Source organism: Procambarus clarkii, chromosome 8, assembly GCF_040958095.1.
Source record: "Procambarus clarkii isolate CNS0578487 chromosome 8, FALCON_Pclarkii_2.0, whole genome shotgun sequence".
In the NCBI taxonomy this organism is placed as follows: domain Eukaryota; kingdom Metazoa; phylum Arthropoda; class Malacostraca; order Decapoda; family Cambaridae; genus Procambarus; species Procambarus clarkii.
This window is the reverse complement of record NC_091157.1, coordinates 6,847,265-6,873,354: the sequence shown is the minus strand read 5'-3', so window position 1 is coordinate 6,873,354 and position 26,090 is coordinate 6,847,265. Positions and strand designations below refer to the sequence as shown.

Here is a 26,090-nt window from a genome sequence, read left to right as displayed (position 1 = left end):
CTCACAGTCGAATGGTGCCGCATTCAGTTCCTTACACCTGATGCCTCTGTTCACCTAGCAGGACACGTGTACCTGGAAGTTAGGCAACTGTTGGGGTGGCATCCTGCGGAGATAAGTACTTAATCTAGGTGGTCTCGATAAGCATATCAGGCTTCCTGTCCCCGACAGTCAGTGGGGAGCCATAGACGCAGGGGAGGAGGGAGATGAGACAAGGTTTAGGATGCTATGAGGCAGAGTGACCTGGGGAGGGCAGCGGCACGCTCGCTGGTAGTGTTTAATCCTTAGTGTCCCATGGTGGCGGCTTACCTCACTTGGGTCCCGGTCACTGAATTACCACTCACGGGTTTCCTGTGAGGTGGAGCAGTGAGCGTGCCGGACCTCGCTGGTGTGAGGTGGAGCAGTGAGCGTGCCGGACCTCGCTGGTGTGAGGTGGAGCAATGAGCGTGCCGGACCTCGCTGGTGTGAGGTGGAGCAGTGAGCGTGCCGGACCCCTCGGTACCTCAGGGGTCACAACTTGTCATGGTTTTGCATAATAAGAGACATGTCGGGAGCAAGACGCCCGGGATCGGAAATTTGCCATATAGTTTAAGCATTAGCCACTGCCATGAGCACAGTGTTGTCGCTGCTCGTGTGCGGTTGAACAGCATCGCGAACTCCGTGTAACTCCAACAATCCTTACCGCAGATGGGTTGAGGTTCTTTTTACCAACTGTATACTAATCGTGGCCAGACTATGACCAACGACGAAGGCCGCCACCCGCGACGGAGGCTGCCATCAACATTAAGGAACGACCCTTCACAGCCAACCACCCTTGCCAACCCCACGCCCTTGAACTCTGCTGGCCGTGATGCTGCCGTTGTAGGAGACTGTGAGGCCGCTCGCTATGTGAGAGATGGGAATGGGGAACGGCCCGAATGTGGGAGATGAGTAGCGGGGGCATCCCATGTGGGGGAAATAGGAAAGGGAGCGAGACATTAAGCAAAGGCATGGAGGAAGAGACGCCAGCAGACAACCGGCGCGACTCCCTCTTCCCGACCAAGGTCAGCTTGATCACCGTAGACCGTCGTGTACTCTCCGTGACAGGGAAGGGAGAAAGTGGCCTTGTGGAGTGGTAGCAGCTGCGTTAGGTCTCAGTTTCCTGTGTGTGGGTGAAGCAGGGTGACGAGGGCCGGGTTCTTGGCGGCAACACACAGGACGTGCTGGTCAGGGGTGCAACACCGTGGGGGCTGGGAGGGGCGCACAGGGAACAAGACAACCATATACTGCCATCTGTTACCACCAAGAGTTAATGGCATGTTTGCTACTGTGGCCGGCGGAACTAATTGGAAAAATATTGAAATATTTAAATTTAAAAAAATATTGCAATATACACACTAAATAAAGCCACTACTACCGGAGGTACTCAGGTCCTCTTCCTTACGTTTTTTTTTGCAGCATTTACACATACACACCCGCACGCAAGCACTCAAGCAAGCTAGCTAGCAAACCATGTACTCGCGCGGGTGTGAAGGGAAACGAATAAGTGGGTGTGAGGAAGAATTAAAGTATATTTTGAGGGAGGCGAATGAGGGGTTGGGTGGGGAGGAGAGTTTGTTAAGGTGTATGCGTGTGAGGAAGTGGGGAGGGGGGGTCATGAGTGCGTGGGAGGGAGGGGGGAATGAGTGCGTGGGAGGGAGGGGAAAATGCGTGCATGGGAGGGGCTGTGCATGTGTTTCGTGTGAGAGGGCGGTGCATGTGTGCGTGGGAAGGACTGCAAATGTGCATGGGGTTGTATGCGTGTGTGGGAGGGAGGTGCGTGGGAGGGGACATATGTAGTACATGGGTGATAATGGGGAGTTGTGCAGGAACCCTGAATTTTACACAGGGGGTTCCAAATATGTGCTATGTGAATAAAAAATATTGAAATGTACATAATATTAAATAAAGCCATTAATACGCAAAGCTAACACGTGGAGCTCACTAGAGAGACCGCACTGAAAACATCCAGTCGTCCTAAGTATAATTGGAAGCTCTTTGGGTTATCACAATACCATTATGTGAGAGATCCGTTGAACTGAGAGGGAGGTGTGTGTGTGCAGTTTCGCTCGGCAGGCAATTGAAGCACATGCCCTGGTAACCAAGATTCGTACTTGTCACGCGTTGAAATTTCCACTTTGGCCGATTTTGCACTGTTATGTGGTTTAAAAAGGGCTTAATTAATTGGTTCAGAGCAATATACTAATTCATTGGTAATCTCTTAGGTGACTTGAACAAATCCACAAGGGCCGTGACGAGGATTCGAACCTGCGTCCGAGAGCATCCCAGACGCTGCCTTAATCGACTGAGCTACGGCATGGTCAAACTCTTAGGTGGCTGTGTTGTTTAGTGCGGACCAACTGGAGCAACCAACGGCCACCATCGCTGCTTCAGAGGTCCCTCCCACCATCTCCACCTGCTCCCTTGAGCTTATTCTACTAGTGATTACCGCTCGATAACTTAAGCATTCTCTATCACAGGCAGAGGAAGTTGGTATGCGGTTGGTGGTTGGAGAGGTCAAGGTTCCCTGATATTCATGGTCGCAGCCTGCCCTTAGGCAACCATGATGTTTCTGAAGCGTCTCGGCCAATTTACCGTCACCGATAAACCCAAACAAACCAGCGGGGCGCCCCGCTGGAAACACTGTTACTGCTGGAAACTGGCGGGAATCATAAGAACACTGACTTCGTCCAAAAGCCCCCGAGGCGAGCCGTGAAGGTCACCTTGGGGAACACCTGAACGAAACATTATGAACGACTGCAGCGGTTTACCAGGCTTCTCTAAGAGGAGGAAACTGTCTCACAAGCGTTCGTGTCCCTTTCATTCTGCTCGTACAAAGCAGGATTGAAAGTTTATTGTATGTTAGAAAAATATTGTGTTTACCCTGTTTTTCTAGGGCGACGCACGTCACTGATTTCCAAAAGATCGGGAAATTTATCGCTAACACAAACGAATATGAAAGGGACGAAGAACCGGTGAGGGAAAGCAAAAGTATTCAGTCTTTGTCCGAAAAGATTTTAAGCAACGTGTAAATCCAATGGTTAAATCTGTTTTCTTCGCTCACTATCTACTTGCAGAGTTAATCTGATCCAAGCACAAGGAATAGATGGGAATGACCGAGGAATTCGTTCACTATATGAATCATTTTGAATCTGTGTATCATCACCAACCCAGAGTTTCAATTTTTGTGTTCATCGTCCCGTTTTACTGCGCAGTCAGGCATTTATTTTTCCGTAGGTGCACCTGTTGTTCACACAAGCTACCGGTATCTGGGAGGAAGTTGTCGAGCTTACGGTTCTGAGCGCGCGTGTGGCGATATATCGCAGAGCATACCCTCCGTATACACAACTTTGATGGTTATATAGCTGATATATCCGGGGGAGGTGAGTGTGTAAGGACTCCAGCAGCTGGTGGTTTAGGTACACTGCGTTGAAGACTCCAGGCTATTGAATGAGCTGAAGGGGATGTCATCCTGTGTATTGTTTGCTGTTGAAACCAAACTGTGAGGATGAGAAGGCAGAGGTGGTGGCCTAGAGAGAACCAGAAAGGGGTGAGTGGGTATTGGTTGAGATCAGTAATGAACGGAAGATGAACGGGAGAGGGGGTGGGGGGGGGGGGGGGGGTGGAGAGGGCAGTAAGGTGGAGAGGAAGGAAGTAGGAGCGACTTCCCTCTCCCGTGGCACTGAGGAAGTCTTCCTTGACGGATGATTGATAAAGATTAAGCCACCCAAGAGGTGGCACGGGCATGAATAGCCCGTAAGAGAGGAGGGCAGATTTGTTCTTATACAGCGTGGCGGGAGTGTCGCTATGTTATGTGGAAGTTTTGGAGACCTCCAACCGGGAGGGGTCTCCCCCCCCCCCCCCCGGCCGCCACGGCCACACCACCTCCCCCGTTTGCCCTTATTGACTTCTCCGTACAAATAATGTCTCCAGGTTGGGGGGAAATGCTTAGCGGAGAGTTGGGGAAGCTGGTGTGGGGTGAGGAAGACCTTCACCAGGTGGTCTCCCTAGATCATGTCATGGTAAGGCTTGGATGCTCTGCCTGAACACTGCCGTCCACGGCAAGAGTCCACTTCGGGCTTGAGTGCAACTCACAAGTTTGGTGCGTGCAATAAAACACTTCTTGTGTAACAGTTGCGCCCGAAGGCTCCACAGAGCAGAGGCGCTCTGCCTCACTACCTCCCACTCCCCTGCTTTCCCTCCCCTGCTTTCCCTCCCCTGCGTCCCCTCCCCTGCGTCCCCTCCCCTGCTTCCCCTCCCTTGCCTCTCCCTCCCCTGCCTCCTGCACCTCCTGCTTTCCCTCCCACCATTCACTGCAAGCCTAGTACGGCGTGTAACAGCCATCACTGAGAGGCTAAGCACCAGCGCCAAGCTTGTTCTGGTTTTGTACGTGATGTAATGTATGGCGTCGTGGGGCGGGAGGGGGGGGGGGTAGCCTTGACCCGTGTGCCCAACCGGTGACTCGTCCAGAGAACACTCTGGTCGACAGGTTCCTCGGAGTGCCCTTGGTAGTGCTGTACACCATCTTGGGCTAATGCAGGCCACGGCACCTGACTAGGAGGCTTCATTGGCTCGTCTGAGTCGTGGGATGGACGACCTACAACCTCACTTGTCGCCAGTGAGTGCGCGCGCGCGTGTGTGTACGTGTGTGTGTACTCACCTATTTGTGTCTGCAGGATCGAGCATTGACTCTTGGATCCCGCCTTTCTAGCCATCGGTTGTTTACAGCAATGACTCCGGTCCTGTTTCCTTATCATATCTAGTTTTAAAATTATGAATAGAGTTTGCTTCCACAACCTGTTCCTTAAGTGCATTCCATTTTCCCACTACTCTCACGCTAAAGGAAAACTTCCTAACATCTCTCTGACTCATCTGAGTTTCCAGCTTCTACGTGTGTGTTTACTATTTGTGTCCGCAGAATCGAGCTATTAGCTCTTGGACCCCGCCTTTTTATCCAATCTATTTTTCCTCTTATCATATCTGCTACATACATTTATCTAACACACGCGCGCACATATCCCCAGGAAGCAGCCCGTAGCAGGTGTCTAACTTCCAGGTACCTATTTAGTGCTAGGTGAACAGAGGCATCAGGGTGAAATAAACGCTGCCCATTTGCTTCTGCCTTTGCCGGGGATCGAACCCGGACCTTTTAGGACTTCGACCCCAGAGCGCTGTCCACTCAGCCGCGAGGCCCCACGGACTTGCACGTGTGTGTGTGTGTGTGTGTGTGTGTGTGTGTGTGTGTGTGTGTGTGTGTGTGTGTGTGTGTGTGTGTGTGTGCGTGCGGGTGCTTGCACCCTTCAGGAGCGTGCGTGTAGGAGTTCCTGTCAGTGAGTGTGTTAACAGTGCCTTTCATCATCTCCGCCACGCCACTTTTGCCATCTGCGCCACACCAACACTTCCCCGTCACTCCGTCAGCGGCACCAGTATTGCCACCACCACCACCACGGGCGAAGGGAAGAAGAGCTGGCAACATCAGCTCGGTAGTTTACAGATAAATAAACACATGCCCCCACAACGCGGCTGTGATCTCCGTCCAACCACCGCGGCCCATCAGCTCCGCCCTCACCACCCATTGAAAGCAACACGTATTGTTGATTTTTTCAATGTACGCAGCTCCGTAACTGGAGCCGAGTCAAGGGCACAGCGGACGAACTTCCGCTTACCTGAGAGTAGACCGTTGATTCTAGTTCCGCTTGGGAACTTGCCGGCGCTGGGAGGCGCGGGGCGGCGGGTGCCGGCGCTGGGAGGCGCGGGGCGGCAGGTGCCGGCGCTGGGAGGCGCGGGGCGGCAGTTGCCGGCGCTGGGAGGCGCGGGGCGGCAGTTGCCGGCGCTGGGAGGCGCGGGGCGGCAGGTGCCGGCGCTGGGAGGCGCGGGGCGGCAGTTGCCGGAACTGGGAGGCGCGGGGCGGCAGTTGCCGGCGCTGGGAGGCGCGGGGCGGCAGGTGCCGGCGCTGGGAGGCGCTGGGAGGCGCGGGGCGGCAGTTGCCGGCGCTGGGAGGCGCGGGGCGGCAGGTGCCGGCGCTGGGAGGCGCGGGGCGGCAGGTGCCGGCGCTGGGAGGCGCGGGGCGGCAGGTGCCGGCGCTGGGAGGCGCGGGGCGGCAGGTGCCGGCGCTGGGAGGCGCGGGGCGGCAGGTGCCGGCGCTAGGAGGCGCGGGGCGGCAGGTGCCGGCGCTGGGAGGCGCGGGGCGGCAGGTGCCGGCGCTGGGAGGCGCGGGGCGGCAGGTGCCGGCGCTGAGAGGCGCGGGGCGGCAGGTGCCGGCGCTGAGAGGCGCGGGGCGGCAGGTGCCGGCGCTGGGAGGCGCGGGGTGGCAGGTGCCGGCGCTGGGAGGCGCGGGGCGGCAGGTGCCGGCGCTGGGAGGCGCGGGGCGGCAGGTGCCGGCGCTGGGAGTCACAGGACGACAGCAACACGTTCAGGAGGTGGGGTTATAGCGGACTGCGCCTCCCCGCGTCTCATTAGACGGAGGATTTAATAACATGACCTCCCACTACAGCATTACTACGGGCTATTCATGCCCGTGCCACCTCTTGGGTGGCTTAATCTTTAATCAATCAATCAATCTGTAGCATCAGTTATGGGTCATGTCTCTCCCAGGCCCCGGGGGCTGACGGTGTGAGGGAGCGAGGTGTTATATATGGACGATCAAGAGAAAGGTGTGTTACGGGCTCACCATAGCCCGTGCTACATGGACACTTTTTTTTGAGTAGCTAAATCTAAAACAACAACAACAACGAAAGGTGTGAGGAGTGCTGTCATTTGTTCACTCATCCGTGAGTAGGTGAGTCAGTGGTGAGGTGGGTTGATCTTACGTCACCTGTTGCACAGGTGGGGCACCTGTGCAACAGGTGTGCTCTGGGGCACTGGCCGGAGGATTGGGGGTGTTAGTGTGGGGGAGCAGGGAGGGGGTTAATAATGAATCTGGGGGTTGGTGGTCAGATAAATGTTGAGAATGGGTGGCGGTGGTAGCGGTGGTGGGGAGGGGGGGGGGAGATTAGTGATGGTGAGAGTGGGAGATGACTTGTTCGGAAACGGTAGATAATGGGGGGAGGGTTAAGGGGGACTAACTGGGGGGTTCAGTGATGGCGTAGTGGGCGATGGTGGGGGTGGGGGGGGGGGAGTTGACCTGATCCATGGTGGCGTGGGTGAGGTGGCTGGAGCCACCCCCCCCCCCCTTACCCCCCTCTCCACTATGGCCACACACGCACCCCGGACCACAAACCTGTTACCCATGGCAGGCTGCCCAACCTCAAGTCCGTTCTCTGTTGGCCGCTTCTTAAGATTGTGAGGTGTTTTGCTTTTTCCTATCCTCGTCTTCCTCGTTTCTCGAGGTGTGGCCTGGGAGAGCGGTATAGCGAGGATGGACCAGGAAGCAGGGGGGGGGGGTGAAAGGGGTGGGGCGTGAGGTAGCAGGATGGGGGTGGGGGGGGGAGGGGGTGAGGTAACAGGATGGGGTGCCAGCTAGGCCACAAGGGTGTGCCGCCGCCGCTACCATCCTACACCGCTTGGGCTGCTGGTCGACCTTGACAATGAAAATGACGCAGTAGTGAACCAGGTAGGCTTCCCCCCAGCCTAACAGCCTCTCTCTACCTGCTCTCATTCACTGTCATCTGCTCCTTCTCGCCCTTCCTTCCTTCCATTGTCTCACTGCGTTGGTCTATGCCACACTATCTTGTTCTATGGCACAACAGCTTCTCAACTACTCTGCCCTAAACTGAATTACATTTCGCCTGCACTCTTCACTTCACAAGGTAAGAATGTCCACAGCCCCGCTCCTGTGCCAGGTAAGTCCACTACGGGCTCACCTTAGCCCGAGCTACTTGGAAATTTGTTCCCAGGAGCTGAATCTTAAACAACGTGAGAATGTCTGCAGGAAAGAACAGTTCGCCACCACGAACATCCACCACCAGATGGTGGTGGATGTTTGTGGTGGCGGGTGTGGCGGTGTTGAAGAAGGCGGTGTGTGTGTGTGTGTGTGTGTGTGTGTGTGTGTGTGTGTGTGTGTGTGTGTGTGTGTGTGTGTGTGTGTGTGTGTGTGTGTGTGTGTGTGTGTGTGTGTGTGTGTGTGTGTGTGTGTGTGTGTACGCGATTTGCGACGGTAGAGCAAGAACTCTGTGGGAGACAGATGGATCAACCATTTCTTAGTAAAGCCTGTGAAGATGGTCGACATTTCGAAACCAAGAGGTCAGAGTCAATCTCACCACCTTGCCCCATCTTGCGACCTGTTTGTTCCCTCTTCCCTCCCTGTCGATCACTACTTCCCTCTCCCCTTGTCGATCACTTCCCTCTCCCTCTGACGATCACTTCTCTCTCCCTCTGTCGATTACGTCCCCCCCCCGTCGTCCAGCTTTGCTGCCTCTCCAATCGACCAACTTTGCTCCCTCCCCTGCCTGTCGACCAGATTTGCCCTCATTGTCGAACTTCAGATTGGTCCTCCTCGACCATTTTGCCTCCGTTTCTCCCCAATCTCCCCTCTCACCCCGCCTCACTTCCATCGCAGCACCCTCAGCGTTTCCACAAGGACCTAGCTGCTACCCCCTTGTCTTGACATTCCAGCCGTAAGGTGAGCTGCCTGCAGGAGAGGTCGGTGAGGTGCGCTGCCTGCAGGAGAGGTCGGTGAGGTGCGCTGCCTGCAGGAGAGGTCGGTGAGGTGCGCTGCCTGCAGGAGAGGCATGTGAGGTACGCTGCCTGCAGGAGAGGCCGGCGAGGGTGCGTACGCCAGGCACTCTGGTCTGGCTCCTCCTTCGCCGGCTCGTAGCAAGCAGATCTTAAAATGACTCTTAATGCCACCGCCATGGGAAACTGGCCCTTGATCCGCCGTGCCTGAGAGTCGAGGGTTGCAGAGGAAGGCGTTGGCGTGTTCCACTTGGTTCCACATGAAGAGTCGTGGAAGTCTGGCGGGTCTCTACCCTCCGCTACAAGCAGTTGCCTCCGCGTGAGTCAGTCGTATATATCAAGCAGATGTCAGTTGTGCGGAAGGCATATCTGTATTACGTACTCGTGAGGCTATACCACAAGTACTAGGCTATAGGAAGAGGGGTATATCCGTGCTGAGAAGTCATGTATGGGGAAGGTATATACTCATTTTGACTACTAGTCTATGGAAAGTAATGTTAATTTAGACAAATTATGAATACGAGTCTGTGGGACTATTTTTTCTGTCTGTGGTTCTGGTTGAGTGTCTGGGTTAAATATATCGTCTTGCGAGTTGTCTTCGGGCGTCTTAGTCTTTCCTTACTACCGCTTATTGTTTTGTTTTCTGCACAAGGGAGGTGGAAGATGTGGCTTGGCTTTCCTGAGACATAAAGGCTTCTTTTGTCGCACCTCGAAGAAGATACTCGCCTTTACGTCCATATATTTGAAAATGTTTTCTGTTATCTGTTTATTATTTTTGCGTTTGAGATAAGAGATTGGGGGTGGTGATGGGTGATTGTGTGGATGGAAGATGGGGCTGAGGATGGTTGAAGCGGTGGTTGGGTTGCTCCCATGCAACAGAAAGATCGACCGAAAACGCAACAGGTGGTGGTGGAGGCGGCAACACTGTGGCATTGAAGTTGTTCGTTGCTCTTTGCCTACCAGGCACTTTGTAGCCAAGGCTACGCAGCGACTCGCTAGGTTCCTAGTGGGGGAGGTGGGGGGGGGGGGGGGGGCGTTAATGACGGCCGTTAACAGTCTTCCAACAGGGGACGCTATTGGTAGTGGGGGGGGGGGGACTTTTTAGCAACGGTTTGTCCTTTCATAAACTGTTCAGTCCAGGAGAGAGGCGTTCATCACGGCAGTGTGTTTTACACTACATCACCGGTGCACCAAGCCCCCAGGGCAGCCGGTGCACCAAGCCCCCAGGGCAGCCGGTGCACCAAGCCCCCAGGGCAGCCGGTGCACCAAGCTGAGAACGTTGTGTTGAGAGGTGGTAATTGTGATTATATAGGATTGGAAGTGCTGGTTATGTTACGGTACAGCCCAAACGCCGCCCATCTCGCGCAAGCCGCCCATCTCGCGCACACTCGCGTCTCGCCTTGGAATACAACGGCGTGATTGCTTACTCAGACTTCCCGGACAACAGTTCAGTACGGCTTGTGAAGCCCATCTTCTGGCCGAAGGACACTGGCATAGAGCATTCAATTCTCCAGGAAAAAACTCCATTGTTCTCGTCCTGTTGGGCTACACAGTCCTATGTCCGCCTTCTTCTCGTCGTATTGGGGGAAAGTCGATCCGAAATTTGTGAGCCTAAGATAGGTAGTAAAGCATATTTTGTTTATACTGCGCTCTTGTCCGTTTTTTTTTTTTGTAAGCAGCCAGATGAATTATTGGGCTGTCATGGGACGCTTTGGTGGTTATATATGTGTATATGTGTCACGGATATACACCACATAAGAGAGGCTCCGAGTCTACTTGTGCCACGGAGGGTTGGGGACCGCCCCCTGCCACGGAGGGTTGGGGACCGCCCCCTGCCACGGAGGGTCGGGGGACCGCCCCCTGCCACGGAGGGTTGGGGACCGCCCCCTGCCACGGAGGGTCGGGGACCGCCCCCTGCCACGGAGGGTCGGGGGACCGGCCCCTGCCACGGAGGGTCGGGGGACCGCCCCCTGCCACGGAGGGTCGGGGGACCGCCCCCTGCCACGGAGGGTCGGGGGACCGCCCTATGCCACGGAGGGTCGGGGGACCGCCCCCTGCCACGGAGGGTCGGGGACCGCTCCCTGCCACGGAGGGTCGGGGGACCGCCCCCTGCCACGGAGGGTCGGGGACCGCCCCCTGCCACGGAGGGTCGGGGGACCGCCCCCTGCCACGGAGGGTCGGGGGACCGCCCCCTGCCACGGAGGGTCGGGGGACCGCCCCCTGCCACGGAGGGTCGGGGGACCGCCCCCTGCCACGGAGGGTCGGGGGACCGCCCCCTGCCACGGAGGGTCGGGGACCGCCCCCTGCCACGGAGGGTCGGGGACCGCCCCCTGCCACGGAGGGTCGGGGGACCGCCCCCTGCCACGGAGGGTCGGGGACCGTCCCCTGCCACGGAGGGTCGGGGGACCGCCCCCTGCCACGGAGGGTTGGGGGACCGCCCCCTGCCACGGAGGGTCGGGGGACCGCCCCCTGCCACGGAGGGTCGGAGACCGCCCCCTGCCACGGAGGGTCGGGGACCGCCCCTGCACATGAGTAACATTCTGGAGGGAAGCTTGAGGGCCACTTGACCTTGGCCTTGCCTAGAATGTTCAGACAGCCAGACCGTTCCTAGACGCATCGGCACGGGCTTCGTCGTCGCACCAGGGGCCACTGTGAATACCGTCGACGCACCAGGGACCACTGTGAACACCGTCGACGCACCAGATCACTGTGAACACCGTCGTCGCACCAGGCGTCACTGTGAACACCGTCGACGTACCAGGGGCCACTGTGAACACCGTCGACGTACCAGGGGCCACTGTGAATACCGTCGTCGCACCAGGGACCACTGTGAATACCGTCGACGCACCAGGGATCACTGTGAACACCGTCGTCGCACCAGGCGTCACTGTGAACACCGTCGACGTACCAGGGGCCACTGTGAACACCGTCGTTGCTACAACTACAAAAGAATATGCTGTAATGAAAGCTATTAAGAGTACAAGTGCGCGCTCGGGCGTACTAACTCGTAACAGCACGGTGAAGTTAAACAATAATTCCGAAGCGCTCATGTATTGACCCATTGCCCAAGGAATAACTTATCACACGGAAGCGCTCGGAATTATTCCCTCATTTTCCACAGGGGTTATTTTCCCGCGTAATTGAGCCACGTGTTTTTGTTGTGATTTCTGTTTTTTTTTTGGTATGTGTGTGAGAATTAAGCTTACTGACCACCTGTTGCGGCTTCGTCTTTGCGTCACTGTTGTTGACAAATACATAGTTAATTTTTTGCAGCTGGATTGTGGTTGAGAGGGAAGCCGGATGCACACGGGGGGCCCGGCCGGATGCGCACGGGGGGCGGGGACGGGGGGGGGGGGGGTTCTCTTTGATACAAGTGTTGCTAGATGAACCTGTATGTTACTACAATTACTTGCGTTATGTTCAGTATGTTCCACCTGCCAGTATCCTTAACCCCCCCCTCTCCTCTCCCCATCCCCACCTCTCTCCCCCACCACCGCCCCCATCTCTCCTCCGCCACCATCACCGCACCACACTCCCCCTATCTCTCCTCCGCCACCCCTCACCTCCTCCCCCCGCCTAGCGTTCATTCACCGTTACTCACAACCTTGAAAAACAGGGTTGCCAAGTCTGAACTCTTCCCCCCCCCCCCCCACACACTTCGCATGCTCCCCCCTACCCCGTCCGGTCCACACTAACAACGACTGTGTCGGTATTGGCGTCCTCCGAGACTAACGAAGCTGTATGTGATCGTAGTATAGTAGGTAGGTATGGGACAAGGGTAGATTATAAAAGGGGGGGGGGGAGGGGTTGTACAGGTGGGTGATCCCGGTAGGATTGTACCTGGCGGCCGGCTGGAGCGCCAAGGACAAGCCTAGCCTGCGGTCAGGCCGGCCTTACGGTCCTGTCACGTTTCTTGCACTCGGACGATTGCTAATCTATGCCAAAGCAGGCTCATTGTTCCATTTTCGGCTGACGTATGGAGTGTGTTTTGGGTATGCAAGAGACGCGCGGGGTTGCGATATGGGGTTTAGTGTCAGTGCGAAGGGGGGAAGCGGGGGGCTGCTCTTGGCGCTCCACGGAGCTCATTGGTATTCCGTCCACGAAGGAGCCACCAGGCCACCACGCTAACATTTCCCGGACACCGCACACGTAGCGTAACCCTTTTGGTATTCCAATTCTTAACCGCTAATGCCAGTCTCATTTGGCCGGTAGACGGTGATGTGAAGGCTACCGAGAAGCGAGGAGGAGAGTCGGGAAGGAGAGGGCCGGCAAGGCAGAGGAAGGGAGAGGAAAGGGTTGTAGGTTAGTGAGGAGAGACAGTAAGCAGGACCGTTTCTTGGCAGCGACGCCTCAAGCATACGTAATGAGCGAGTTTCACAATGATTGGTAGAGTCCCACAGGATTACAGCCTCAGTTGCACACGGTACTCAATTGGAGCAGAGATGTGGAGTAGCGTTTTTTGTATGTTTTGTTGAAGCATGCAGGGGCTGATAGCGAAGACCGTCCAAGGTGAAGGAACCTTTAGCCTCGTACAGTCCTTCTCAGACTCTTAACACTGAGAGGCTTCTCCAACTCACTCACTTTATGGCAAGAATAAAAAGCACAATACAATTATCTTGTTGACCTCTGCACAGAACATTTCCTTCTGCAATAGCTCTTCCAGGACGACTGGCAAGTTCTCCGTGCACCCAGTGCGTGCGTGGATGAGTCGGCGCACCTGTGTTTATGGGGAGCGAGATCTAGCTCTTGGAACCCGCTTCTTACCTACTGTACTTGGTGCTTTTATATTTCACGACATTCTCATACTCCTTATGTATCAAGTAATGTATCGAGACAGTATTCAGGGCATCTATTTAAAGCGTGTATGCGCCCTCGTGCGTGCTTGTGTTTACAGTCATATGCGGTGGTAGATACGAATGTATGTGTGTGTGTGTGCATACTGGGTGCGCTTCCATTATCTCTAGGATCCAATTCTCTTATATTTGATCATGAAGTTCTGGGTGAAAGTGATATCCACGACTTTAAGAGCCAAACAGCGTATATTAGTAATATAAAAAAATACGAAAAAGGCAAAAAAGGTGTGGTATAGAGAGGTAGATTTCTCTCCCGCCGAAGTCATTGTTAGGTAAGAATGCACACCATTCTGGGTACGTGTGTTGCCTGAAGTTTTGTGACACGCAGTTAAAAGAGGCTGTCTGTTTCCCTCGGAATTTTCTACGTTGTGATCATATCCTTTTTAGAGTTTCCCTTTCATATAGTTGTTAGATAGAACTCGCTTGACCTGACCTCGTCGCTACAAGACCCTATAATTCGTGCATTAGCCTACTCTTAAGGCTTTTCAAGTCTCTCTCTCTGTGCTGTTTTGATTTTAAAACACCGTTCATACTTTTGCCAGCCTCCCAGGGGCTATTGATGCTATCCTCTTTGTGTGCTTATGGTATTCTGGAATTTTATTTTCTCAAATATTTTTAGCTTTCCGGTTTCTGCAGTTTCTCCAGTAGGCCCTGTTGTTACCTGGTACTTCTATACATGTTGCACCCAGTTACTTCAGGCGTTCTCCTGCCTCTTCAACGAGTACTGTCCAGTGTTGCTTCTGCTGTCCGGTCTCAACTTAGTACAGTATTTTTATAGTCAATAATTACGCGCAGTGTTTCGAGCATATCAATGAACTGGAACGTCTCATCGAGTTCATATCACACACTGTTGTTTTATGCTAGGACTTCCTCATCTTATCTCGGCTTCATTGCACGATCTTGTAACTGTCGTTATCGTCGTTGCAGGCCTTTACAGCAGCTTTGAGCTGGTTCTTTGCACTCCCCGCTGTCATTAGTAGTGTGTTTTGTATCTTCTGAGGCACAGACGCACTGATATGTGTGCGAGCTTGAGCAAGTCTTGTATACATGCCAAGGAAAAGACACAAAGCAACGCCAGAATTTTTTTTTTTTTCGAGAGTAGGGGGAGAGGAGTGAGAGGATGGGGACGGTGGCAGTACCCAGGGATAGGTTGCTGGGTGCCGGCGGTAAGGGGAGAGGGAAGGGGCGAGTGAGGGTTAGGGAGGCGGGGATATGAGGGGTAGGGGGTTGGGGTAAGGGGGAGTGAGAGGGGCAGAAGATGAAAGGTGTGGGGGAGGGTTGTCTGTGTTTATGTCGGTTTGTGTCTGCTTGTCTGCTTGAATGGCCCACCACTCGCCCGCCCAGCCACGCCCACCACTCGCCAGCCCAGCCCCGCCCACCATTCGCCCACCCAGCCCCGCCCACCACTCGCCCGCCCAGCCCCGCCCACCACTCGCCCACCCAGCTCCGCCCACCACTCGCCCGCCACTCGCCCGCCCAGCCTCGCCCGGGTTAGAGGTCTCCGTGTGCTCCAAGACACCGGTGCACGCGTTGTTGTTGTTGCTATAGATTCAGCTACTCAGAACACGTTCCAAGTAGCACGGGCTATGGTGAGCCCGTAGTGGACTTACCTGCCACAGGAGCGGGGCTCGTGTGGTGCACGCGTCTCTCGCGTGTACCCATATCTTTGCCGGACCACCTGTTCCCCCTACATTAGGTACAAAGGTGATTGTGGGACTTTTGTTGGTGAGTGGGGAGAGGGGGGGGGGGTGCATGTTGGGGAGTGGGAGGGGGTGCATTCTGGGGTGAAAGAGGTGAATGCCGAGGTGTGTGGACTGTGAAGGGGGAAGGGTGTAACACAGACAGACAACAAGTGGTAATTCCATTTTGATATGTTTTTTCTCATCTCCATGGCTGCCTTCCACTTGCTCCCTCCTGTTCGTTCACTCTTTTTCCGCTCGGTAATCATTTCCTGACAGCAAACCAAGGTGAAAGTCTTCCGCGTCTGTGGTCCCTGAGGTGGGACCAAAGAGCCAGAGCTCAACCCCCGCAAGCACAACTAGTTCAGTACACAGACTTGAGGCACAGCGCCAGGTAATATCAAACCCATCCTAATTCTCCGATCATAAGCTATATCTTGAGATGATTTCGGGGCTTTAGTGTCCCCGCGGCCCGGTCCTCGACCAGGCCTCCACCCCCAGGAAGCAACCCGTGACTGCTGACTAACACCCAGGTACCTATTTTACTGCTAGGTAACAAGGGCATAGGGTGAAAGAAATTGTTTCTCGCCGGCGCCATTGTTTTTCTTGTTGCCCATTGTTTCTCGCCGGCGCCCGGGATCGAACCCGGGACCACAGGATCACAAGTCCAGCGTGCTGTCCGCTCGGCCGACCGGCTCACTAACTCTATCCGGGTCATCTTAAAAGAAATTCTAATTGATCAGCGTAGGCCTATATCCAAGTAGATAAAACAGGTTTGGGTTGGTGTAGAGATGTTCAATGGTTGAATTCCCGAGTTCAATACCTTTCCAGATATCGCTTAGGGAAGGCGAAGACACCTCGCGCGTGAATGTAAAGAATAAGGATAACACAGTAAACGGAGCAAGAGGAGGAGAAGGGTGACGATGCCTCCCACAGGAGGCCGGGTGTGTCACCGTCTGTGGGAGGGCTGGCGGGATAGGCCAGCGGGAGGGCTGGCGGGATAGGCCAGCGGGAGGGCTGGCGGGATAGGCCAGCGGGAGGGCTGGCGGGATAGGCCGCCTGCAACTTCACTGTGTTGCTTGGGCAGTGCTGACGTCACCAGGACTGGAATGTATTGCCTCAATCTCGCCTGATTCCCCAGCTGGACCTGAGAAAATATGTAGGGTGGGAGGAGGGGTAACGTGGGAGGGGGATACAGCGACATGGGAGAGGATACAGCGAGGTAACCTGACTCGAGGGAGAGGAGCTAGCACGGGAGGCTGATTCTAGGTACGTCTTAATTCCTGACCCTGAAACTTTGGGAGTTAATGATTTCAAACCTCTAAAGAGGCACTCGAGCAGCGCCAGGCTTCAGGAGGCAGAAATTGGCCTGCTGGACAACTGGCCTGCTGGACAAGGTGAAGGACGAAGGTATATTGAAGGAGGGAAGGGGTTATCTGTAGGAAGACATCTGGTGGAGACAGCTGTAGGTGTAGTGAGCTGAGAGGCGCTGCAGAACTGACCAATGGCAGAAAGATGCCTGATCATCCTGCAACTGGCACTACACAGCCCTCACCTGTGCCTCCAGAAGGCACAAAGGCCAGATGCGTGCGTGTGTGTGTGTGTGTGAAGGCACAGAAGTCGACAGCGCCAAAGAGATTAGCAAGATACTCGACTTTTTGAGACGCATTGTATGTCAAGGGCGCAAAAGTAAGAGAAAAAGTGGCATAGCCAGACTGTCGGTGTCTAGAAAGTTAGGGAACGACCCTGCACGAAGGCCGCCTAACTGTCTCCTGTTCTCCTGTTGTGTGGGGCTGCTACCCTGGCCAAGTGGAGCGCTCCACACACCGTCCAGTTTTTGTGTTTCGTTTTGGGCCATTTTGGCGTCAAGAGTTGGAGGGATATGGTGACCTAAGTGATGTGTGTGGCGCGCTGGGGCCGTCCAGGAAGCACATGGCTGCTCTCGGCAACGTTAGTATGGGATCTCCCGTGTGTTTGATTTCTAGTAATAGGCCAAGGTGCCGGACCTGTTGGTCAAGTTTATTTGAACCCTATGAATAAATTTAGTGAGTATGTATGTATTATACATGCATATTAACGCGTTCGACAAGGGTGTGTGTGTGTGTGTGTGTGTGTGTGTGTGTGTGTGTGCACACGCGTGTGCATGCGTACATGGCCCTCAACCGTCCACCACTTGTGACGCTCTGAAAGCTTCACCAAGATCAAGTGCGCCGAAGCCGGCCATATCAAGGGAAAGTGTGCCAGGTGCCAGGTGCCAGACTGCTTAATGTGCGAGTACAAATATGAACGGTGTCAAGTGTACACGAGTGTCATCTGTACACACGCCAAGGTTACGTTACATATGACTGCCAAAATGTCTCATCATATACCAAAGCGTCAAAGGTTTTAGTGTTGCAAGATGTGTGCCAGTGCCACATTGCAGCGCTCTAAGCGGTAGAGTAGCAAATGTCAGTGTGCCAAGTTTGTTTGCTGTCCAGTTCAAAGGTCAGATGTGTTGGGGGGGGGGGGAGGATGCAAGTGCAAGCACTGGGCATACAAATAGTAGTGCCAGGTTCAGACTTGTAAGCTTGGCACGCATCAGAGTGCCGAATGTGTGCGTACGAAACGCGAACGTTGAGTGTCCAGGCGTGATTTACCTCTTGGGGCAGGAAGGTGCGTGTCTGCCTCCCCCCTCAGGAGATGGACGTCGGGGTTTCAGACACCACTCCACCTTCAGACCAGTGTCTACTCAGACACTCCACCTTCAGACACCACAGTTTCTTCTGATAACCTTGCCTCGGTCCCTCCTCACGCACACACGTAGGGCTAGGAACAGTCTTGTGAAAAGTTTCTAGACTAACCCCCGCAGGGATGGGCTGGCCCCTCCCCTACTCCAGTGTGGTGTTGACGGTGTAAGTTGGGGGCTAACGGGAAGCACAACTCCGCTACAGAGCAAGTCCGGCCAGCGATTGTTTGCCTAGAAGCGTTGTGGAGCTGGCACTTGGAGGCGGAGGTGTGTGACGAGCCATCAATTCTCTCACGTCTTGGTGAGCAGCACAAGAGTCAGAGAGAGAGAGAGAGAGAGAGAGAGAGAGAGAGAGAGAGAGAGAGAGAGAGAGAGAGAGAGTGAGTGAGTGAGAGGGTAGAGAGAGAGAGTGATGGGGATAGAGAGTAAGAGAGTAAGAGTGAGTGGTGATAGAAAGAACACCACCATCACACATCCCATGCCCAGTCCCACATCCCCTGAAGACTATAAGCATCTAATTGAGCGGTGAAGATTCCCCTCCCCCAACCCCACGCTGCAGGAGGACGAGGGGACGACCCAACTACACCATCCTCAGGAGACACTGACACGGAAGATAATGGTGATCTTAGATTCAGCAATAACAAAAAGTGGGCACACATGACTGGGGGAACCATGTGTGTTCTCGTGAGGCAATGGGTAGTATCTAAGAGATGTGCTCAGGTGGAATAATCTAGGCCGGTGAAATAGATGAGGCGAACTCCATACAGGATAGGATATGGAAGCCCCAGACATTCGCTACAGCCCCAGACATAAATACACAGGGAGGCTCGACTGGGCACAGATCTGATCACCCTGGGGGTGGAGGCCTGGTCGAGGACCGGGCCGCGGGGACACTAAAGCCCCGAAATCATCTCAAGATAACCTCAAGATAACCTCAAGAAAACCCTGTTCACCATTCCTCTGATAGACTTAAGAGATCCTCTCTGGCGTTCTGGCTAAGATAACGTGGTGATCGATGCTCTGTAATTGTTGTCACGGGCTGTGAATGACGGGTAAGGGGGATGTGGTGGGGAATAGGGAGTCGGGGACGAGGTTGGGCGTGTTGGGGGATGTGGTAGGAGTTGGGGTTTGGGGAGCGACTGGGGAAGGTGGTGGCGGTGATGTTGTCACGTAATAGTCACCTTTGCCACGATCACCTGAGATTAGCAAGGGACGTGAGGTCCTAGACATACTGTGGAAGTCGTATCCCGTCCGCGACTCCTGGAGCGAGCTAGCGAGTGGGTGGGTGTGTAAGAGTCAGCGAGAGCGAGTGAGCGAGCTGGAGAGTCAACGAGAGCGAGTTTGCGAGCTGGAGAGTCAACGAGAGCGAGTGAGCGAGCTGGAGAGTCAACGAGAGCGAGTGAGCGAGTTAGGCTAAGAGCGAGAGTGCAAGCAGGTGGGGTAACAGTGAGCCAGGTTTCTGTGGTTGAGAGCTGGCGAGCAGATATAGGAATAGATTTGAGATCCGATAAGTGGATAGGTGCGTAGGGATGAGAGAGCTAGGTAGTGGGTAAGTGGGTGTAGGGGAGAGCTAGGGAGTGGGTAAGTGGGTGTAGGTAAGAGCTAGGGAGTGGGTAAGTGGGTGTAGGGGAGAGCTAGGGAGTGGGTAAGTGGGTGTAGGGGAGAGCTAGGGAGTGGGTAAGTGGGTGTAGGGGAGAGCTAGGGAGTGGGTAAGTGGGTGTAGGTGGGAGCTAGGGAGTGGGTAAGTGGGTGTAGGTAAGAGCTAGGAAGTGGGTAGGTTGTGTTAACTTAGGGAAATGCGACATTTTAAAGACAAAATGACGACTTGACTCTCCCGGACCATTATGAAAAAAATAAACATTTTCTTTGTTTACCGCTAACTGGGCATAAACATTTTCATTGTTTTCCCTAACAAAACCTAAGCGTTTTCTTTGTTAACCCTTCACAGGACGTAAACGTTTTCTTTGTTTATCCCTAAATGGACGTAAACGTTTTCTTTGTTTATCCCTAAATGGATGTAAACGTTTTCTTTGTTTATCCCTAAATGGGTGTAAACGTTTTCCTTGTTTATCCCTAAATGGGCATAAACGTTTTCTTTGTTTTCACCTCACAACAAATAAAGTATTGAGAAGTGAAGTACTATTAACTTAGTGTAATTCGATTATATAATATAGAAGCCTTAAAGATCAATATCACTTCAGTTAGTTAATTAACGTTCAAGTTTACCTTAACAAAAGTGGAAATAAGTCATTACCAAGCCTAGTAAAGGCTTGGAAGTTAATGTAAGGATTGGTATTTAACGGACCTGCATAAATAATGCCCAGAACACAGGGTATAATTCGTAATATGATCCCAACTAATGTTTGCCTGATGACGTCTGATGCCCTAACTTGTCAGCGAAGTGGACAGCATGCCAGGCAAGTCAGCCGTGTGGACCAGTTACTTATAAAGCTTTTACTGAATGCTAAAGCAAGTGTATTTTAAATGATTCAGCTACTGTCGCAGAGAAAACAAATTGGATTGCTAAGCGATTTGGCAAATACGGAGACTGATTCGTAGGGTGCTACGAGCATTTTGGTCCAGGGTTCGACACTCGAGGATGTGGTCCTGGTCTGTTGAGGCCATAGTAGCGATACCGGACGGTGGTCTAGGATGGTTGGTCCGGGAGTAATGGCTGGCCAAGTGGTCCGAGAGTGGTGAACCCGAGGTAGTGGTCCCCGTGAGAACCTGTTTGTGAGGTGGCTTGAGACCTGGCACTCATCAGGTCCTTTCGAAAGACTTTTCTAAAGTCCCGTTGGGCGTCCCTGCGCCGCCAGGGTCAACAAGTTGTAGGAGGCGTGTTGCAGCATCACTTCCTCCTCCCAGCCTCCTGCAGGATGCTTTACCACCACCACCTGCAGCTCCTTCTTTCACACAAGTTAGAAGCAGCCCAGGGTCTCTCAGCCCACACAATGACCTCCTCCATAACACAGCCACAGAAGGAAGTGTTCGACGCAGCTCAGTTATGTAAAATGTGCTCTTGAAATGTTGACCACACCACACACTAGAAGGTGAAGGGAAGACGACGTTTCGGTCCGTCCTGGACCATTCTTAAGTCGATTGTCTCACAATCGACTTGAGAATGGTCCAGGACGGACTGAAACGTCGTCGTCCCTTCACCTTCTAGTGTGTAGTCTGGTCAACATACTTTAGCCACGTTATTGTGACTCATCGCCTGCTCTTGAAATGCAATAGATCAATTGCAGCTCACAATTCATGGTGATATAATAGTGATAAAATGAACCGTTACATTTTAGTAATAACTGGAGAAGTAAAGACACCTCACTCTACTTCCTTAGACCCCGCGAGCACCCAAGGACACCAGCCACTAACATCACTGGAAGCCTCCCTCGCTGGACTGACTCATTGGGCTGCTCTGGATGGCTGCATTTGTTATTTATGGTAAAAGACCTAAATTGGAAACAATAGAAGCGTTTTAATGTGTCGGAGCCCTGTTCTCCTCCTTCGTCAGACCACCACCACCTCCTCCCCCTTCCGTCGCACAGTGCCAAGCGAGGCACTTGGCACTGTCCGACAAGACACTCCATCAAAACTGATTGCTCGAAAACAATAACAGGCGATGTTTCTAATTAAGGAACAAGCAAGCCAGTTACGAACTGAAACTTAAGCACCAGTGCGTTATAAATAGGAAGAATGGAGTGACTTTAGAAACAATAGTTATTGCAAAACCGCCCTTTGAGCTGAGGGGAATAGAAACATCATTCTGCACTACGTGTCGGTCTTACCTCGGTCTCTGATGGTGAGGGACAGCGGCTGGTCATCAGGCTGGCCCTCGAGCCGGCTAGAAGGAGAGTATCTTGGGATCCGGCTGCTGGGACTCGGGCATCGCTCCGAACATCTTCCTCCCATACGTAAATCCAGGGAGCTGTCCCTGTCTAGGTCCAGGTGGGCGTCACGGGTCAAGTCGAAGTGGCTGTCTCGTGGTAGCTCGAGACGGTTATCTCGTGATAGGTCGAGACGGTTATCTCGTGACAGCTCGAGACGGTTATCTCGTGATAGCTCGAGACGGTTATCTCGTGACAGGTCGAGACGGTTATCTCGTGACAACTCGAGACGGTTATCTCGTGACAACTCGAGACGGTTATCTCGTGACAACTCGAGACGGTTATCTCGTGACAACTCGAGACGGTTATCTCGTGACAGGTCGAGACGGTTATCTCGTGACAACTCAAGACGGTTATCTCTTGACAACTCGAGACGGTTATCTCTTGACAACTCGAGACGGTTATCTCGTGACAACTCGAGACGGTTATCTCGTGACAGGTCGAGACGGCTATCTCGTGACAGGTCCATTCGACTGTCCCTTGAAAAATCAAGGTGACTGTTCCTTCCTAAGTGAGCTAGACTGTCTTTCCTGAGGGCGACTGGTGGCGAAGTGTCCATTTGAGATATCCTGGATCTCTCCCTCCGCAAGTCGAGGGTGGAGCTGGAGAAGGGCGAGCCGTGAACGTCTCCATGTCTGCTGCGATCGTCGTCTTGGAGTGTCCCTGCCTTCTGCGCCTCCAGCAGCTTGGCTTGCTGCTGTTGCAAGCGGTCCTTGATTAAGAAAATCTTCGGCATCTTAAGAACACTTTGTTTACACCACACAAAAATATAGATCTGGGAATTGCTTTCCTCTTCGTCTCAAGTCGCTGCCATTCACTGCATTTCAGCGCATCGAGTCAACACTGTCACTTAAATAGTCAGCACAAGTCCGCACTCGAGCACTAACTAACGGCATGGAGCAGCTGCAGGAGCTTATGTCTGGTCGAGGAGGTGCGCTCGTGGGTGGGGCTGAGGGAGCACCACACAGCACCAGCGGCCGGTAGTGTGGCCCAGGCAGTGTTGACAAGCCTGCTGCTGCTGCTGCTCCGCGCGGCTCCAGAGACTTGTACGCTACGCAAGTAGTGAGCCGCGAGTGTAGTATAGTGAAAGTGGCTGCTAGCACCTCCCCGCTTTGCGCCGCGCATGCGCACGCTGCCAGCCCCCTACCTGTCGCCATTGTCTGTTCATTTTATTGTTTTTCATCTCCTTTTGTGTCTTCTCCGTTCGAATTTGTCTTGAACTATGTAATAGTTTGCTGAATATTCAGTTGACAGGTGCTATACTCTGAGAGGGGCCAGGGGAAGGGCCAGTTAATAATCTTACCCGAGCACATCTGACACCACAGCCCACATAACTGTCCTGTGGGGAGCCAAATAAATGAATTATATACATAGTTCTGCGACATATGTGACTGTCGGTATATTTCCTTTCATAACGAGTTGATGGGTGTATCGTGTCTGAGGTACTAAGGTGTTGGGGGCGTAATATTAGGGGCATTAAAAAGACGAAGCGGGAAACTTTAGCGGCACTTGGCACCTATTCTCAGGACCCGTTCCTTTTGCCCTCCCCCAATCCCCCTCTCCTTCCACCCCCTCCTCGAATCACCTTCCTCGTCCCCCCCGGCCTCCCCCACCCTCCCCATTCCCCCCCCCCCACTCGCCTCAGTTCCTGTATTTAATGATCAAGCCGCGAGACATTTCCTCTGTACTAAACGAGTTTCGTCTGTGACTTTAGCGGTGAGTGTCGGTTTCAGGGAATATGACTCGCGTGTCCGGCCATCTTCCACGTCGGAGCCTGGCGACGTGTATTCCGGTCTGTAGTGCCGTCGCTCGTCGTCCTGCGACGTGTGTGTGTGAGAGACGCACGTCGGCTGCGTCAGGCGTGGCTGTGAGATGCACTTCGATTTGATTACGGCTGAAGACTTTCGCGGTCAGCCAGCAGCCGATGTGATGCCTGCACGGCCCCTCCTGTGGTCTCCCATGCCAGGCCCCTCCTGTGGTCTCCCACGCCAGGCTCCTCTTGTGGTCTCCCATGCCAGGCCCCTCCTGTGGTCTCCCATGCCAGGCCCCTCCTGTGGTCTCCCACGCCAGGCCTCTCCTGTGGTCTCCCACGCCAGGCTCCTCTTGTGGTCTCCCATGCCAGGCCCCTCCTGTGGTCTCCCATGCCAGGCCCCTCCTGTGGTCTCCCACGCCAGGCCTCTCCTGTGGTCTCCCACGCCAGGCTCCTCTTGTGGTCTCCCATGCCAGGCCCCTCCTGTGGTCTCCCACGCCAGGCCTCTCCTGTGGTCTCCCACGCCAGGCCCCTCCTGTGGTCTCCCACGCCAGGCCCCTCCTGTGGTCTCCCACGCCAGGCTCCTCCTGTGGTCTCCCACGCCAGGCCCCTCCTGTGGTCTCCCACGCCAGGCCTCTCCTGTGGTCTCCCACGCCAGGCCCCTCCTGTGGTCTCCCACGCCAGGCCCCTCCTGTGGTCTCCCACGCTAGGCCTCTCCTGTGGTCTCCCACGCCAGGCCCCTCCTGTGGTCTCCCACGCCAGGCCCCTCCTGTGGTCTCCCACGCCAGGCCTCTCCTGTGGTCTCCCACGCCAGGCCTCTCCTGTGGTCTCCCACGCCAGGCCCCTCCTGTGGTCTCCCACGCCAGGCCCCTCCTGTGGTCTCCCACGCCAGGCCCCTCCTGTGGTCTCCCACACCAGGCCCCTCCTGTGGTCTCCCACGCCAGGCCTCTCCTGTGGTCTCCCACGCCAGGCCCCTCCTGTGGTCTCCCCACACACTGCCCCCCCCCATCCAGTACCCTCCCACGCAGGGAAGGAAGGAAACTATCAGGAAGAAACGCCAAGCCATTACGACTGTATAGCACTGGGAAGGGGTCAGGATTTGGGATGGGACGGGGAAACGGAATGGTACCCAACCACTTGGATGGTAAGGGATTGAACGCCGACCTGCAGGAAGCACTTGTTGCCCCCCCCTCCCCCCCCTTCCTCGCCTGTAGTCTTACTTTAGAGAACTCGACTTGGGTGTAAAGGGAAGAAAACAACACCTTATCAAAAGATGTTTTCGAGAACATTTCTTCGTTATGGAGTAGGAGGAGAGAACACGACCGGTGTATCAAGGTGACTGTTACAGCAGAGTGCTCTAAGATACAGGGTGTGAACTGACGATTTAAGAGACGAAGAAACCCGACGCCGGAGAGGACGAACAAACCCGACGCCAGAGAAGACGAACAAACAAACCCGACGCCGGAGAAGACGAACAAACCCGACGCCAGAGAAGACGAACAAACAAACCCGACGCCGGAGAAGACGAACAAACCCGACGCCAGAGAAGACGAACAAACAAACCCGACGCCAGAGAAGACGAACAAACCCGACGCCAGAGAAGACGAACAAACCCGACGCCAGAGAAGACGAACAAACAAACCCGACGCCAGAGAAGACGAACAAACAAACCCGACGCCAGAGAAGACGAACAAACAAACCCGACGCCAGAGAAGACGAACAAACCCGACGCCAGAGAGGACGAACAAACAAACCCGACGCCAGAGAAGACGAACAAACCCGACGCCAGAGAGGACGAACAAACAAACCCGACGCCAGAGAAGACGAACAAACCCGACGCCAGAGAGGACGAACAAACAAACCCGACGCCAGAGAAGACGAACAAACCCGACGCCAGAGAAGACGAACAAACCCGACGCCAGAGAAGACGAACAAACCCGACGCCAGAGAAGACGAACAAACCCGACGCCAGAGAAGACGAACAAACCCGACGCCAGAGAAGACGTTACCGACCCCAAGCCCCACCGACAAAGGACATCCGTGGCATGTCTAGCCTCAGTGTCGACCCGGAAGAGTACTAGAGAACATGTTGAAACCTCGCGACATTCCTTGGCCGCCACGTCCCCTATGCAAGCATCTCCAGTTGCATAACACCACGTGTTCTGGACGTTACAGAAGAGCGTGGGTATGACATTCTTCGTGGCCTGGGTGACCAGTTTAGAGGCGTTCGGAGCCGCTGCCACATTCCCCCCCCCCCCCCCGGGGGAGCGTTGCCACACGCGGGAGGGAAACCTTGAACCTGAAAATGACAGCCGCTAGCTTGATTGGTCATCCGCCTTGCATCACGCTGCGCATCACGCTGCGCCTCGCTCTTACTGCGCCGTTACCTTTTGCTTGGTTATATTGCCTGCTTGTCGTCTCTCTCTCCTGCCTAGGAACCTGCTGCTCGTCTCCCTCTCCTGCACAGGAACCTGCTTCTCGTCTCCCTCTCCTGCTCAGGAACCTGCTTCTCGTCTCCCTCTCCTGCACAGGAACCTGCTTCTCGTCTCCCTCTCCTGCACAGGAACCTGC

At 54.4% G+C, this 26,090-nt stretch overlaps 2 protein-coding genes across 2 annotated transcripts in view; one reads left to right on the top strand and one right to left on the bottom strand.

Annotated features, from left to right (window-relative positions):
* The window catches only part of LOC123759593 (uncharacterized), a 31,864-nt gene extending 9,026 nt beyond the window's left edge, over positions 1–22,838 (bottom strand). The window contains exon 1 of the mRNA XM_045744708.2: positions 21,671–22,838. Coding sequence (XP_045600664.2) covers positions 21,671–22,505 — 835 coding nt within the window. The 5' untranslated portion in view covers positions 22,506–22,838. The remainder of the gene's footprint in view (positions 1–21,670) is intronic.
* Positions 22,664–25,600, top strand: LOC123759780 (serine/arginine repetitive matrix protein 1-like). Its single transcript, XM_069318847.1, has 2 exons — positions 22,664–22,700; positions 24,909–25,600. Exons 1-2 carry the CDS (start codon positions 22,664–22,666, stop codon positions 25,598–25,600), a joined length of 729 nt encoding a protein of 242 aa, XP_069174948.1.
* The last annotated feature ends 490 nt before the right edge of the window (positions 25,601–26,090 follow it).

What these genes read in the sequence shown, in the direction of transcription:
- LOC123759780 (XM_069318847.1), top strand. Translation starts at nt 22,664, where the DNA reads ATGGAGCAGCTGCAGGAGCTTATGTCTGGTCGAGGAG. An exon ending in GCTTATGTCTGGTCGAGGAG is followed by an intron (nt 22,701 to 24,908) that starts GTGCGCTCGTGG and finishes TGACGATTTAAG; the next exon opens with AGACGAAGAAACCCGACGCC.